This window comes from Somniosus microcephalus, chromosome 4 (assembly GCF_052327205.1).
Source record: "Somniosus microcephalus isolate GS21.2 chromosome 4, FLI_Smic_1.0, whole genome shotgun sequence".
Taxonomy (NCBI): domain Eukaryota; kingdom Metazoa; phylum Chordata; class Chondrichthyes; order Squaliformes; family Somniosidae; genus Somniosus; species Somniosus microcephalus.
The window spans coordinates 240,824,582-240,841,380 of record NC_140990.1 but is presented as its reverse complement, the minus strand read 5'-3'; the positions used below and the strand labels follow the sequence as shown (position 1 = coordinate 240,841,380).

The 16,799-nt window shown below is 42.4% G+C and overlaps 1 protein-coding gene and 1 long non-coding RNA gene across 21 annotated transcripts in view; one reads left to right on the top strand and one right to left on the bottom strand.

Annotated features, from left to right (window-relative positions):
• Positions 1-16,799, top strand: part of LOC147120298 (uncharacterized) — a 151,116-nt gene that overhangs the window by 110,338 nt on the left and 23,979 nt on the right. The window lies entirely within an intron of this gene.
• znf385b (zinc finger protein 385B) overlaps positions 967-16,799 on the bottom strand; it is a 588,958-nt gene continuing 573,125 nt past the window's right edge. For 18 of the 20 annotated variants that reach the window (XM_085985989.1, XM_085985981.1, XM_085985982.1 and 15 more), the window contains 4 exons: positions 5,132-5,410; positions 3,638-3,816; positions 3,418-3,519; positions 967-2,453 (listed from right to left, as the gene is read on the bottom strand). In XM_085985989.1, the coding sequence (XP_085842115.1) occupies positions 2,238-2,453; positions 3,418-3,519; positions 3,638-3,816; positions 5,132-5,410 (776 nt within the window). In that variant the 3' untranslated portion in view covers positions 967-2,237. The remainder of the gene's footprint in view (positions 2,454-3,417; positions 3,520-3,637; positions 3,817-5,131; positions 5,411-16,799) is intronic. The other 2 variants (XM_085985988.1, XM_085985990.1) reach the window with 2 other exon arrangements.

Genomic DNA, 16,799 nt, shown 5'->3' with positions numbered 1-16,799 from the left:
AAGACAAACTGGTTGAGAAACATGAGCTATATTATCTATCCGTTCAGAATTCTGAATAAGCCTGAAGTTTGAAGATTAGTTTAAATAAACAGATTATCTGGTCATTATCACATTGCTGTTTGTGTGCAAATTGGCTGCCGTGTTTCCTACATTATAACAGTGACTAAACTTCAAAAAGTACTTCATTGGCTGTAAAGTGCTTTGGGATGTCTGGTGGTTGTGAAAGGCGCTATATAAATACAAGTCATTCTTTTCATCTTTAGTTGTACCCTTTTAGTTTTTTTTAAATGGAGGACAGGGTGGAAGAGAAGAGAGATTGGAGAACTTATGTAACTGTTAAACCTGACTGCCTTCTAGAAACACACCTTGACAAATCCTTTTAATTAATTTGGTTAATGCCCATCCTAGTCTTGCACAATCCCACTAACAGAACAATTGGTACAACCTACCCTGATGCTGCCTTGTCAAATGAGCCTGTTGCTATTGTACAGCCAATACAAATTTAATTTAAACGCTATTACCATGTCATTGTAGCATTCTTCTCTCAATTGCTGAAAGGGAGAAACTCACTGTTATTGATTTGTTGAGCCTCTGCCAACTATTAATGTCTTCTGCACCTGGAAGAGTGGGGCTTTGGAATAATGCAATGCAACGCTCGATCCTCAGGCTTATGAATTGCACATTAAGACCATGATTAGAACTGGAATTCAGTCCTTCTGCATGTATTATTACAGAGAGACCAAGATGCCAAACTAAAAGGAAAGTTAGTCAGATATATTTAAACTGTCAGTTGTTTAACTTTCATAGGTTGTAGTTGTTTAGTTCTTTATAAATATTTGCTATTGAAACAAAGAATGTAAGTATTTGGGGTGGGCAGTATTACTAAAATTAGGAGAAATATTGTTGAACAATTTTCCACCTAATAAGAGTTACAGTCTTTGAAAAAAAAATCAATTGTTTCTGAACTGGTACACAGACAGTTTTATTTCGACATGTAGTAAGCACTGGACATTTTACAAGGAGTACTTGATGGAAGTTACTGAGAGTTGATTGATACTCCTCATAATTGTTGTAACGTCTTTCGAGTACTGAAAGATACAAACACCAAATTATTTTGTTTTATTCACTGCATATCTCGTTAGCCTTTATTCTCAAGGCAAAGGATACTGCAACACGTTCAGTAAAGCCTAAAATTATTTTTTCTCTAAAATTATTTATTTTCTGTACATTATTGCATTGAAGTGCTACAAATTAATGCAGCAGCATTACAGCTAAACATGACAATGGAAGAAGTCTGCGATGCAGAAGGTATTTTCAAAGAGTGTGTAAAATAAAGAGACCTAAATATTTCTTTAAAAAGTTCTGCAAGAGAATCATCATAGATTGTGCAATACACTGAGCTGATACTTCAAACGCATCTTTCACATTATTTAGCAGCAAAGCTGTCAAAAAATGCTACCAAACAACTTAAAACAAATTTAGCACAGAGCAAAAATGAAAACATAATAACTTGAGTTATATCTCATGAGCCAGTACTATCTGCATGTTACAAACTTACTGTGGTGTTAAACCCTGACAAAACAATAAGTGAAAAAAAAGCAAAAATGAAGTTCACAGAATGTTCTGTAAATGTCTGCAAGCACCTACACTGCAACTAAACATAAATTACTGTTAGAGTTTTAAATTAGACCTGAAACAATTCTATCACTACACAAGTTACAACAGTATTGTATTCAGGTCTGTAACAGCATTTCACAATCCCTGACAGCACAACATTGTTTTAAACTATAGAATCAGTTGTTCATATGTTATTCACAATTTACCACATAATGCATTACATTATGTACCAGGAGATGTTCATTTACATCAATAATATTTTTTGTACACCTCTATTTATTAGGAAGACTCTTGATTTCAAGTCTGCAACAACAGGAATCAATTATTTGCTCTTGGTCTGTAGATGGATTCCATCTGTGGACAGACTCAATCCAAATAAAAACAATTATAGATTTTAAGGGCAAAAATCCCATAAAAGTTCCCTTGTAAATCATAACCTGGTGTTGGTAAATTAATTAAAAATCTCGTAATTCCAGCACTGAGATCACAACTGTCCATGAAAGATCCTTTGACCAGGTTTCAGTCTGTACACTTCACAGCATGGACAAATACAAGGAAGAAAAAAAGTTGTTTGTTTTCCTGTCTCTACAGGCCTTGTGTTGTCCCGTGATAGGAAAGAATCAATAAGGCGCAAAGAGAATTGAGCCTGGTGATGCACGGATGGGTCCAGGTGCTGGCCTCAAAAGGGCAGGTGTTAATGCAGTGGTCTGGAACAGCGAGGTAGCAGGACGTGGGTGGAGAGAAAGTGGAGAGGTCAGAGCTGCAGCTGCAAAAGGATTTGATAGAAAACCAGGAGCCAACGGTTTTATTAAATCCTTTTGAAATGCTATCTTTGCCTGGTAATAAGAAAGACAAAAGAAATGCTTTATTGAAGTGTTGAAGTGAGTAATGATACAATTCAATACAAGTGTAACCTGCTTCTTACATAATATACATACATACTATGAGGGCGAGTCACTTTTCACTTGACACATTATTAATAATATATATGAATCACTACCATTAAGCACTTACGCCAATCATATGTAGTTTTTGTCTATTAACAGAGTAGTGGCTCAGGAAGTTATCCCCCCTCTCCCCCCCACCGCCACCACACCCCCGCCGTGCCCCTAAAATAATACTGGTGATATTCTGTAGACATCTTTAGTTGATTTGTTAAATACATTTTAATAATTTGACCGAAAACTTGTGGACTTGGTCTTTGGTTCTGAACCTCACAAAATCTGAATGTTCACTGGCAACTTATTCGTACTGCGTGCTGTCAGCACTACAACTTTGCATCTGTAAAGAACTTTTGCACTTCAGTGCAACCAACAGCATATGTGCCAATTGTTGTTGTTTAAAATAACTTTTACACTACAGCAGTGTAACCAACTGCACAGGTGCAGGTTGTTGGCTGCACTCCATAGTATAAACAAGTCCAGGAACCAATAGGATAGTAACCCATGTGGGTCGCTCATTCCACAATCAGGATAAGGTTGATGCTTTCTGTAATGTAAATATAGGAAGCTGGTTCCATATGCTTGTTCTCTGGGTCTTTGTATTAACAGCAAAATCCAGTGCACCTATGCAGACCTGGTTCCCATTTTGAATGTAACAGCGAGGGAAAGGTGTACAAGGTTTGCTCTCACAAAACAGGGTGCAATGTTAAGTGCAAAATAAAAGTACCTTAAATGTAGAGGTTTACAGGTTCACTGATTATAGTTTCATTAACATTACACCCTGGTCACTAACAAAAGTTGAATACCTTGCAGTTTTCAGCACTGAATCAACATTCAAATGCAACTATTATAGACTTACTGCCAAGATAGTTGAGTTGCGTTGCAGTTTGTTATAGGGACTATATTTAGGTTTCAATGGTTTTCCCGCTACTCTGTCCTTGTGCCTCCTGCTGGAAATGTGCTACAACAGATAAAATATCAAGATTTCATTAAATTATAGGGCAGGGATCTGTATAATGGAAAAAAAGTCAATTATTCTGTAAGTAGCTTTCCATTTTTGGATATCATTTACTATTTACCTGTTTGAGTTGAATTTCTGAGTTGACATGAACATCACAGATTTCACAATGAAAAGTCTTGTTTTGCAATCCTGAACCCTTTGTACCATTTGGAAGTTTAGCTTTTGATCCTGGTCTGGGATAAGATTTAATAGGACCGGCTCCAATCCGAGCTTCAACCATTGTTTTGTGCTTGGAGCCTGTTTATAATATAACAAATTTAGTATCTCCACTGTTTGCTATAATCTATAAATTATATCTATTGATGTATACTGCATTATTTTATGTTGGGGGAGGGACGGGTAGAAGGAAAGAATCAGGCATGGTATATAGGAAATGCAGGGCACACCTAGGTCCAAAGAATGATGGTTCCCACCTCAACATACTGTTGTATTTCTAGGGCTACCAATATTCCTGAATTTTATGAACATTTACCATTTTTGTCTATCTGGTTGCTGCCTGACTGCTGTTGTTCACTGTCATTGCTCAGGATCAGCACTTCTGCCTTTCATTCTCCAGCAAGATAAAGCAAGAAATTATATTCGAAGGAAGGACTATCCCAGCTTCTATAGTAGGAGTGAAAAGGTTCTACTAAGTATAATAATACCACAGTGTTAATGCTGAATCCTGACATTAGCAATTGTCAATGGAAGCTGAGTGAGCCAGAGAATGGAGTAGTAAAGCACAGAGGGTGAGCTGAGTGGAAGGGGGATAGGAAAGGGGAATATAGAATTTGGAAGGGGAAAAGACCATGAATACATGGAGGTGAGGAGAGAATGGGATGCATGCTTCAAATACACGCATTGCAATTTCGAGGGCCCCATAAATTGAACTGTGTATTTATCTATCTAAACCTTAGTGCCAGATCTGGGTACAATGATATCCAAGTGCCATCTAAGCACAAATAGTCTATTTTCATCAGAATGACAGGTATGTACAGGTTGTTCTGAACATCTGCTGCTATGTCTATGTGTAAACTGTAAGGATAGGCCACAGGGAGCAACAGATAATGTTTGTAAAGCTTTTTTGGAACAATTATAATCATGAAAGATTTCTGGACTAGCACGTGTAAGGTTATCAATCTTTTTGTGAAAATAAAATGTTTTTATGTTAAAAACTAGCTTGAAAAAAGCAGAGATTGTTTCAAGATTGCCCCATAGAAGGTTTTATGCTCTTAGAGAAAAGTCTAAAATATACCAGTACAGATATTTTCAAAATAGCTACCCACATTGATAAATCTCCCTGGCATGTCTGCTGAGAGGCACCTTTATACTTATTCTGCAGAACTGACAGTAATTGGAAAATATTTTTTTTCGTACTTAGGCTGGCACTGTGCCTTAATTTACAACTGTGTCTGGGAAACAACACATTTTCCACCAATACAAACTGTCGGTGCCACATAATTAATATTTTCCCCTTAAATTCTTACAAGAATCACGCTGGAACAATTAAATTACATTAACAGGAAAGCTTAGCAGTTTTTGCTGCCAAACTAATTATCACTATAGTACCAACCTGTATTGTGTGCTTCCAGCTGTGACAATGAATTTACAGCTACTTTGCATAGTGAACAGTAGAGAAGCTTTTTTGCTTTTTCTTCCTCTGATTCAGTAGAAGTGGTTGCAGTGCCATCAACGCTTACTGCTGCCACTGATATCACTGTTTTTGTTGCATGTGCATTCAGATTTGCAGTTTCTCCTATAACTGAAGTGGGTTCAGGCAGTTCAGTGCCTACACTCGTATGTATCAGCAGATTATTCACAGTTACACTGTTGAACTCCAGCCTGACTGCATCTGTGAGTAAAAGAAAAGTTTTGCTAATTTTGAATAATAAATATAACAGCACCAAAATAGTACTGTATATTAAATTCCTAGTCGGCAACAGAGAGCAACTGAACTTATGACCTGACTATTCCATTTAAAATCAACTATAAGTAAATTCTGTACACATGTATTTAAAGAAGAATGTAACTACGTAAAAACTATATTTCCTTGAGACCAGATCATTATTAAATCTATATTTGTGCTTTTTGCATCTTGACCTTCAACTAATTTGAATAGCTGCATTATTCACGTGCTTCAGCTCACAAACACTCCATTACCTTGAGAACCATGTGACAGGTAAGGAATTCAGGTTTAGCTATGCATTTTAAAATAATGATTTGTAATACCTTGTTTCTATCATTAAAAAATTAAAAAGTCTATTATATTTTTCAAGCTTAATTTAACATTGTTTTTGTCAACAAACAATTACCATCCTTTTATACAGCTCTGTATTTTAAAATTTTTAATTGAACTCCACTGCTAAGGATGAAAATTAATTAAGTACAGCATCCTGTAACAGTACTTATGTTCTGTTGCCACATTACAGTGGTGAAAGAGTGAACATTCAACTGAAACGCAATTAAATAACTTACAGGGAACTATTGGTGCTTTCATGCACACATGGTTATATTTGGTACCATTGTCTGAAGAGGTCAAAGGGTAAAGGAAGGTAAGGTAAAGACTTTCACATCTCCTCTTCATTGTCATCCCAGATATAAACAAGTAAATGTTGCCTATTTCTCAAAAAACAAATTGCTACACAAAGCGGTCATTCATGCAAATACATGTTGGGTGGTACGGCAAAAGCGAACTGGCAGCCCGTTTAACACCCCAGCCGATTTCTTTTCAGGTGGAGTGTAAAATGGGCTACTCGTTCGCTGTCACCCGTTTTGTGCTAATGTCCAAGATGAATTTCATCCACAATATAAGCTTACAAACAGGTATAAAACTAAGGGTTCACTCAGCCCACTTATTACATCTCTCATTTGGACAACAGAGAAAAGAAAACAGATACAGTACCCAAATGAATCATATAATCACTGAAATCTGAAGTTAAAGTCACAGTTACCAGACTCTGGAGAGTTAAAGGCATTCAATGCATCAGAGATAAAAGAAAGTAGTGAAAATAATAAATCCACTGTAATATGTACACACAGAATAGTACATAACACTTAATAAAGCTTTCTTACTTCCACCATGTCTGGATAATTTAGTTTTATGAATAAAACTGATTACTAAACTGTGATTTGTAATCTCCACCTCCTTGCAAAGGGTCACAATCCTTCCTTGACAAGACTTTAGATTCAGTTCTATCAGTCTACTAACATAGAAGAACTCTAAGTGAAAAGATGAATAAAAATGTAATGCTTATAACAAATTGGGCAGATAAGCAGAAATGTATTACATGATGATACAGCACCGTATTATTGTTCCAAAGCGCTTGGCTTTGAAGTAATAGGGCAGAGGTTCATGTCAGGTATTTCCTCACATGGCAAGCACTCAATCTTAAATGGGCTGCCAAAGGGAGAACTGAACAAAGGCCTGGGTAGTATGTTTGCCATCTTTGACCAAGAATAATGCCTTGCACATGGAGATCTAAATAGGAACTGGAAAAAAAAGGCCAAAATATTTCACAACAATTTATTACATTCCATTATGACTCCAAAGACGAGAGAATAGTATGAGATGGAAAAGCATTATAAATATAAAAGGCTCAAAATCTGAAACATGTGGGACATCTGCAACTCGGAACAATTGATGTTTGGCCTCCTCCTGGAACTGGGAGAATGCCAGACAGCCTGCAGCCCATTCTTGGAGACCCACTTAACACACATTATCCTTGAGTGCAGTAACCCACCTACTGGTCATGAGGGGAACTACCCCAACCAACAGAATCCAGGGCCACTCCCCATCGTCCCCAAGCCTAAATAACTCCCAGAACCTAGGGGGAAACAAGCTGCTTCGGCCTCTTGAGCTGCAACACTCTAGTAGGCAGCTTTATACAGAGGGACTCTTTTCTTTATACAGAGTGTCTCCAAATAGTCCACTCTTGAAATGTGTGTGATTATACACCTAAATGTACAATGATCTCATAAAATATATGTGAATACACCCTTAAATGTATAATGGCTTCATAAAATATGAATGTATGTACGCATGATAGCTTCATGACTACTCAATAAAAAAAGGGAAATAGACTCAAAATATTAGTTTGCAAGTTTTTTACACGTTTCCCTAATCTTATTACATAAAGCATTTACAGAACAGTGATGTTGTGCATATGGACTTTCAAAATGCATTTGACAAAATTAAAGCCCATGGAATTAAAGGGACAGTGGCAGAATGGATAGAAAATTGACTAAGGGACAGAAAGCAAAGAATAGTGGTGAACTGGTGAAAGGTTGTTTTTCAGACTGGAGGGAAGTATACAGTGGTGGCCCCCAGGGGTTGGTATTAGGACCACTGCTCTTTTTCATATATATTAATGACCTGAACTTGGGTACAGGGCATAATTTCAAAGTTTGCAGATGATACAAAATTCAGAAATGTGGTATAGAAACATAGAAGATAGGAGCAGGAGTAGGTCCCTCGAGCCTGCTCTGCCATTTAATGAGATCATGGCTGATCATCCAAATTCAGTACCCTGTCCCTGCTTTCTCCCCATATCCCTTGATCCCTTTAGCCTCAAGGAATATATCCAACTCCTTCTTGAATATATTTAATGAATTGGCCTCAACTGCCCTGTATGGCAGAGAATTCCACAGGTTCACCACTGTCTGGGTGAAGAAATTCCTCCTCATCTCAGTCCTAAATGAGGACTTATCCTTAGACTGTGACCCCTGGTTCTGGACTCCACTACCATCGGGAACACTAGTCCTGTTATAATTTTATAAGTTTCAATGAGATCCCCTCTCATTCTTCTAAACTCTAGCGAATATATGCCTAATCGACCCAATCTCTCCTCATACGTCATTCCTGCCATCCCAGGTATCAGTCTGGTGAATCTTCGCTGCACTCTCTCCATGGCAAGAACATCCTTCCTCAGATAAGGTGACCAAAACTGCACACAATACTCAAGGTGTGGTCTCACCAAGGCCCTGTACAACTGCAGCAAGACATCCTTGCTCCTGTACTTGAATCCTCTCGCTATGAAGGCCAACATATCATTTGCCTTCTTAACTGCCTGTTGCACCTGCATGCTTACCTTCAGCGACTGGTGCACAAGGACACCCAGGTCTCGTTGCACTTCCCCTTTTCCCAATCTATTGCTGTTCAGATAATAATCTGCCTTCCTGTTTTTGCCACCGAAGTGGATAATCTCGCATTTATACACATTATACTGCATTTGCCATGCATCTGCCCAATCACCCAACCTGTCCAAATCATACTGGAGTTTCTCTGCATTCTCCTCAGCACACACACCCACCCAGCTTTGTGTTGTCTGCAAACGTGAAGATATTACATCTAGTTCCCTCGTCTAGATTATTTATATATATTGTGAATAGCTGGGGTCCTGTCTGCCAACCAGTTCTCTATCCAAGACAGTACCTTACTCCCAATCCCATGTGTTTTAACTTTGTACACTAATCTCTTATGCAGGACCTTATCGAAAGCCTTCTGAAAGTCCAAATACACCACATCCACTGGTTCTCCCTTATCTATTCTACCAGTTACATCCTCAAAAAATTCCAATAGATTAGTCAAGCATGATTTACCTTTTGTAAATCCATGTTGACTTTGTCTGATCCTGTCACTGTTTTCCAAGTGCTCTGCTATTACATCTTTTATAATGGACTCTAGCCTTTTCCCCACTACCGATGTCAGGCTTACCAGTCTATAATTCCCTGTTTTCTCTCTACCACCCTTTTAAATAGTGGGGTTACATTAGCTATCCTCTAATCCATGGGAACTGTTCCAGAATCTATCGAATTTTGGAAGATGACCAGCAATGCATCTAATATTTCTAGGGCCACTTCCTTAAGTACCCTAGGATGTAGATTATCAGGCCCTGGGGATTTATCGGCCTTCAATCTCATCAATTTCCCTAACACCATTTCCCTACAAATACTGATTTCATTCAATTCCTCCCTCAAATTAGACCCTATGTTCCCCGACATCTCTGGGAGGTTATTTGTGTTCTCCTTTGTGAAGGCAGAACCAAAGTATGTATTTAATTGGTCTTCCATTTCTTTGTTCCCCATTATAAATTCCCCTGATTCTGACTGCAAGGGACCTACGCTTGACTTCACCAATCTTTTTCTCTTCACATATTTATAGAAGCTTTTACAGTCAGTTTTTATGTTCCCTGCAAGCTTACTCTCATAATCTATTTCCCCCCTCTTAATTAATGCTTTTGTCTTCCTTTGCTGAATCCTAAACTGCTCCCAATCCTCAGGTTTGCTGCTTTTTCTGGCCAAATTATATGTCCTCTCCTTGGATCTTATGCTATCCCTAATTTCCCTTGTTAGCCACGGTTGAGTCACCTTTTTTGTTTTATTTTTATGCCAAACAGGGATGAACAAATTCTGTAGTTCATCCATGCGATCTTTAAACATATTGGCCCAGGAAACCATCCCATATACACTCTAGGAATTCCTCCTCCACAGTATTGTTACTAATTTGGTTAGCCCAATCTATATGTAGATTAAAGTCACCCATGATAACTGCTGTGCCCTTATTGCACGCGTCTCTAATTTCCCGTTTAAAGCCATCCCCAACCTCAGCATTACTGTTTGGGCGTCTGTATACAACTCCGACTAATGTTTTCTGCCGCTTGGTATTTCTCAGCTCTGCCCACACAGATTCCACATCATCAGAGCTAATATCCTACCTTACTATTGTGTTAATCTCCTCTTTAACCAGCAATGCTACCCCACCTCCTTTTCCTTTTTTCCTGTCCTTCCTGAATATTGAATACCCCTGGATGTTGAATTCCCAGTCTTGGTCACCCTGGAGCCATGTCTCCGTAATCCCAATTATATCATAACCGTTTACATCTATTAGCGCAGCTAATTCATCCACCTTATTACGAATGCTCCTCGCATTAAGACACAAAGGCCTAGAAATTCAGTGCCCTTAGCACCGATTTTGCGGCGCTAGAGGGCCTAGCGCTGCAATTGGCGCCGGTTCCTAAATTGCCTGGGGCCCTTCCGCGGCGGTAGACCGGTAGCGCTGCGCCGGCACCGATGACGTCATCGGTGTGCGCAGCGTCCCGGTTGCCGTGGTAACCCGGCCCCAAGCCGAAATTCAGTTGCGCCCGCCTCGCCCGTGGCAGGCGCAACTAAGACTCTGGCAACAGAGTCTTCCCCCAGTGTGCGCCGGCGCATAAAGGTGGAGCGGCGGCCGGCCGCGTTCCCGGCGGCCGCCTGCCCGCACCTCCCTTCCCGGACTCCTGCATTCCCCCCCCGCGGCCCTGATCAGTGTCTCATGCGAGCCCGGCACTTCCCCGAGGTGCCGGGCTCAGATGTCGGGTCAATCCGCCGGACAGTTGTCGGCTGCAGGCAGCTCCTCCTTAACAGGAGGAGGAGGCCTGCAGTTCCCCCGCCTGCCGCACCGCATCGGGTGCCGCAGCGGGGGATTAGCGCCGGGAAACCCAAGTTCACGGCCGTTTTGAGGCGCTAAAGGAGGGTTTTAGCGCCCGCCGCCGTCTGGGCCCGGCGCACCCGAATTTTCGTCGGGCGCTGCCGCATTACCGCTGGCGCAAACTTTCTGGCGCTACAGCCCTGGCAAGACCAGAACCCAATTTCTAGGCCAAAGCCTTCAGGCATGATGTTTTAACACTCTTAGTCCTTTTAGAATTATTATTTACTGTGGCCCTGTTTGATTTACACCCTTGATTTCTCTGCCTTCCACTTTTGCTTTTCTCCTTCCTGTCTTTTGCTTCTATCCTTGCTTCCCTTTCCTCTCTCTCCCTGCACAGGTTCCCAACCCCCTGCCATTTTAGTTTAAACCCTCCCCAACAGCACAAGCAAACACTCCCCCTAGGACATCGGTTCCGGTCCCGCCCAGGTGCAAACCGTCCAGTTTGTACTGGTCCCACCTCCCCCAGAACCGGTTCCAATGTCCCAGGAATTTGAATCCCTCCCCCTTGCACCATTCCTCTAGCCACATATTCATCTGAAATATCCTTCTATTTCTACTCTGACTAGCACGTGGCACTGGTAGCAATCCTTAGATTACTACCTTTGAGGTCCTATTTTTTAATTTACCTCCTAACTCCCTATATTCAGCTTTTAGGACCTCATCCCGTTTTTTACCTATATTGTTGGTACCTATATGCACCACAACAGCTGGCTGTTCACCCTCCCCCTCCAGAATGCCCTGCAGCCGCTCCGAGTCATCCTTGACCCTTGCACGAGGGAGGCAACATACCATCCTGGAGTCTCGTTTGTGGCCGCAGAAATGCCTATCTATTCCCCTTACAATAGAATCCCCTATCTCTATAGCTCTCCCCAACAATGAGGAGGATAGTAACAGACTCAGGAGGACATAGACAGACTGATAAAATGGGCAGAAACATGGCAGATTAAATTTAAGGCCGAGAAGTGTGAAGTGACACATTTTGGAAGGAAGAATGAGGAGAGGTAATGTAAACTAAATGGTACAATTTTAAAGGGAGTGCAGGAACAGAGAGACCTAGGGGGTGTACGTATACAAACCTTTGAAGGCGGTAGGACAAATTGAGAAGGCTGTTTAAAAAGCATACGTGTTCCTTGGCTTTATTAATAATGTCACAAGAGTACAAAAATGAGGAAGTTATTCTAAACCTTTAGTGTCCTTTAGGGAAGGAAATCTGCTGTCCTTACCTGGTCTGGCCTATATGTGACTCCAGACCCACAGCAATGTGGTTGACTCTTAACTGCCTTCTGAAATGGCCTAGCAAGTCACTCAGTTCTAACTAACCACTACAAAACATAATAAGAATGAAACCGGACAGACCACCCGGCATCGACCTCGACACCGGCTATGGACATGGCAATGGCACACCCAGCCCAGTCGACCCGGCAAAGTCCTCCTCACCAACATCTGGGGACTTGTGCCAAAATTGGGAGAGCTGTCCCACAAACTAGTCAAGCAACAGCCTGACATAGTCATACTCACAGAATCATACCTTTCAGCCAATGTCCCAAACTCCTCCATCATCATCCTTGGGTATGTCCTGTCCCACCAGCAGGACAGACCCACCAGGGGTGGCGGCACAGTGGTATATAGTCGGGAAGGAGTGGCCCTGGGAGTCCTCAACATTGACTCTGGACCCCATGAAGTCTCATGGCTTCAGGACAAGCATGGGCAAGGAAACCTCCTGCTGATTACCACCTACTGCCCTCCCTCAGCTGATGAATCATTACTCCTCCATGTTGAACACCACTTGGAAGAAGCATTGAGAGTAGCAAGGGCACAGAATGTATTCTGGGTGTGGGACTTCAATGTCCATCACCAAGACTGGCTCGGCAGCACCACTACTGACCGAGCTGGTCGAGTCCTGAAGGACATAGCTGCCAGTCTGGGCCTGCGACAGGTGGTGAGAGAACCAACATGAAGGAATAACCTACTTGACCTCGTCCTCACCAATCTACCTGTCGCAGATGCATCTGTCCATGACAGTATTAGTAGCAGTGACCACCGCGCGGTCATTGTGGAGACGAAGTCCCATCTTCACACTGAGGACACCCTCCATCGTGTGTGGCACTACCATCGTGCTAAATGGGATACGTTCAGAACAGATCTAGCAGCTCAAAACTGAGCATCCATGAGGTGCTTTGGGCCATCAGCAGCAGCAGAATTGTATTCCACCACAATCTGTAACCTCATGGCCGGCATATCCCTCACTCTACCATTACCACCAAGCCAGGGGACCAACCCTGGTTCAATAAGGAGTGTAGAAGAGCATGCCAGGAGCAGCACCAGGCGAACCTAAAAATGAGGTGCCAACCTGGGGAAGCTGCAACACAGGACTACAAGCATGCTAAAAAGTGGAAGCAGCATGTTATAGACAGGGCTAAGCGATCCCACAACCAACGGATCAGATCAAAGGTCTGCAGTCCTGCCACATCCAGTCGTGAATGGTGGTGGACCATTAAACAACTAATGGGAGGAGGAGGCTCCATGAATATCTCCATCCTAAATGATGGTGGAGCCCAGCACGTGAGTGCAAAACACAAGGCTGAAGCGTTTGCAACCATCTTCAGCCAGAAGTGCCAAGTGGATGATCCATATCAGCCAACTCCCGAGGTCCCCACCATCACAGAAGCCAGTCTTCAGCCAATTCGATTCACTCCACGTGATATCAAGAAACAGCAGGGCGCACTGGATACAGCAAAGGCTATGGGCCCCAACAACATCCCGGTTATTCTGCTGAAGACTTGTGCTCCAGAACTAGCCGTGCCTCTAGCCAAGCTGTTCCAGTACAGCTACAACACTGGCATCTACCCGACAATGTGGAAAACTGCCCAGGTGTGTCCTGTCCACAAAAAGCAGGACAAATCCAATCCGGCCAATTACCACCCCATCAGTCTACTCTCAATCAACTGCAAAGTGATGGAAGGTGTCATCGACAGTGCTATTAAGCGACACTTACTCATCAATAACAATAACTTTGAAAACAGTGACAGGATCGGACAAAGTCAACATGGATTTACAAAAGGTAAATCGTGCTTGACTAATCGACTGGAATTTTTTGAGGATGTAACTGGTAGAATAGATAAGGGAGAACCAGTGGATGTGGTGTATTTGGACTTTCAGAAGGCTTTCGATAAGGTCCTGCATAAGAGATTAGCGTGTAAAGTTAAGGCACATGGGATTGGGGGCAAGGTACTGACTTGGATAAAGAACTGGTTGGCAGACAGGAAGCAAAGAGTTGGAATAAACGGCTCTTTTTCCGAGTGGCATGCAGTGACTAGTGGGGTACAGCAGGGATCAGTCCTAGGACCCCAGCTATTCACAATATATATAAATGATCTAGACGAGGGTACTAGATATAATATCTCCAAGTTTGCAGACGACACAAAGTTGGGTGGGCGTGTATGCTGTGAGGAGGATGCCGAGAAACTCCAGTATGATTTGGACAGGTTGGGTGATTGGGCAGAAGCATGGCAGATACAGTATAATGTGGATAAATGGGAGGTTATCCACTTTGGTGGCAAAAACAGGAAGGCAGATTATTATCTGAACGGCAATAGATTGGGAGAAGGGGAAGTGCAATGAGACCTGGGTGTCCTTGTGCACCAGTCGCTGAAGGTAAGCATGCAGGTGCAGCAGGCGGTTAAGAAGGCAAATGGTATGTTGGCCTTTGTAGCGAGAGGGTTCGAGTACAAGAATAAGGATGTCTTGCTGCAGTTGTACAGGGCCTTGGTAAGACCACATCTTGAGTATTGTGTGCAGTTTTGGTCGCCTTATCTGAGGAAGGATGTTCTTGCCATGGAGGGAGTGCAGTGAAGATTCACCAGACTGATACCTGGGATGGCAGGAATGACGTATGAGGAGAGATTGGATCGATTGGGCTTATACTCGCTGAAGTTTAGAAGAATGAGAGGGGATCTCATGGAAACTTATAAAATTCTAACAGGACTGGACAGACTAGATGCAGGAAGAATGTTCCCAATGGCCGGGGAGTCCAGAACCAGGGGTCACAGTCTAAGGATAAGGTGTAAGCCATTTAGGACAGAGATGAGGAGGAATGTCTTCATCCAGAGAGTGGTGAACCTGTGGAATTCTCTAACACAGAAGGCAGTGGAGGCCAATTCATTAAATATGTTCAAAAAGGAGTTGGATATATTTCTTAAGGCTAAAGGGATCAAGGGATATGAGGAGAAGGCAGGGACAGGGTACTGAATTTGGATGATCAGCCATGACCTCGTTGAATGGCGGAGCAGGCTCGAGGGGCCGAATGGCCTACTCCTGCTCCTATCTTCTATGTTTCTATGTTTAATAACCTGCTCACTGATGCCCAGTTTGAGTTCCACCAAGACCACTCGGTTCCCGACCTCATTACAGCCTTGGTCCAAACATGGACAAAGGAGTTGTATTCCAGAGGTGAGGTGATATTGACTGCCTTTGACATCAAGGCAGCATTTGACCGAGTGTGGCAGCAAGGAGCCCTAGTAAAACTGAAGTCAATGGGAATCAGGGGGAAACTGCTCCACTGGCTGGAGTCATACCTAGCACAAAGGAAGATGGTTGTGGTGGTTGAAGGCCAATCATCACAGCCCCAGGACATCGCTGCAGGAGCTCCTCAGGGCAGTGTCCTAGGCCCAACCATCTTCAGCTGCTTCATCAATGTCCTTCTCTCCAACAGAAGATCAGAAATGGGGATGTTCGCTGATGACTGCACGGTGTTCAGCGCCATTCACAACTCCTCAGATAATGAAGCAGTCCCATGCCTGCATGCAACAAGACCTGGATGACGTTCAGGCTTGGGCTGATAAGTGGCAGGTAACATTCGTGCCACAGAAGTGTCAGGCAATGACTATCTCCAACAAGCGAGTGTCTAACCACCTCCCCTTGAGATTCAACGGCATTACCATCACCGAATCCTCCACCATCAACATCCTGGGGGTCAGCATTGACTAGAAACTTAAATACTGTGGCAACAAGATCAGGTCAGAGGTTAGGTACCCTCCCGACTCCCCAAAGCCTTTCCACCATCTACAAGGCACAAGTAAGGAGTATTGTGATAAAAATAATAACTTCCGGGAAGTTATGTCATCACTTCCTGTGAACTGTGAACTATGAACTATGAACTGTGTACATACCTCACTTCCTGTCATGTCACTTCCTGTTGGACTGGTATAAATACTGGTCTGTTCAGTATTGTAAGAGGCTTCTACCAGAGGCATGGTAAAGACCCCTCTTGTATATAGTGTGTTTATAAGTTACTTAAAGCTTACTTTAAAGTTACTTGATGGTAAGCCTCCTTTTTCTTACATCAATTTAAGTAACTTAGTATTTACACTCACGAATACTAGACCCTCGGACAAACTCGGAATTAAGGATCCAGGGAACCACCCATCATGGAGAAAATCCTTAGACCTATTCGTCTGGACTTGGACCCGAATGCACCAGCAGCTGGCAGGGTATGGAAGCATTGGTACCGTACTTTTGAGAATTTTCTGGATGAATGTGAAGCGGATGCTCCTGCTAGATTGAAGATACTTATCAATTATGTGACCCCAAAAGTGTTCGAATATGTTGATGAATGGGATAATTACGAAGAGGTGATTCGGGCACTTAAGAAACTGTATGCGAAGACCCCAAATGAGGTCTATGCTAGACATCTACTGGCCACAGCCCGACAAGGGCCAGGGGAATCAATTGACGAATTCCTGCAAGAACTTCGCAGGCTCAGCGTAGATTGTAACTT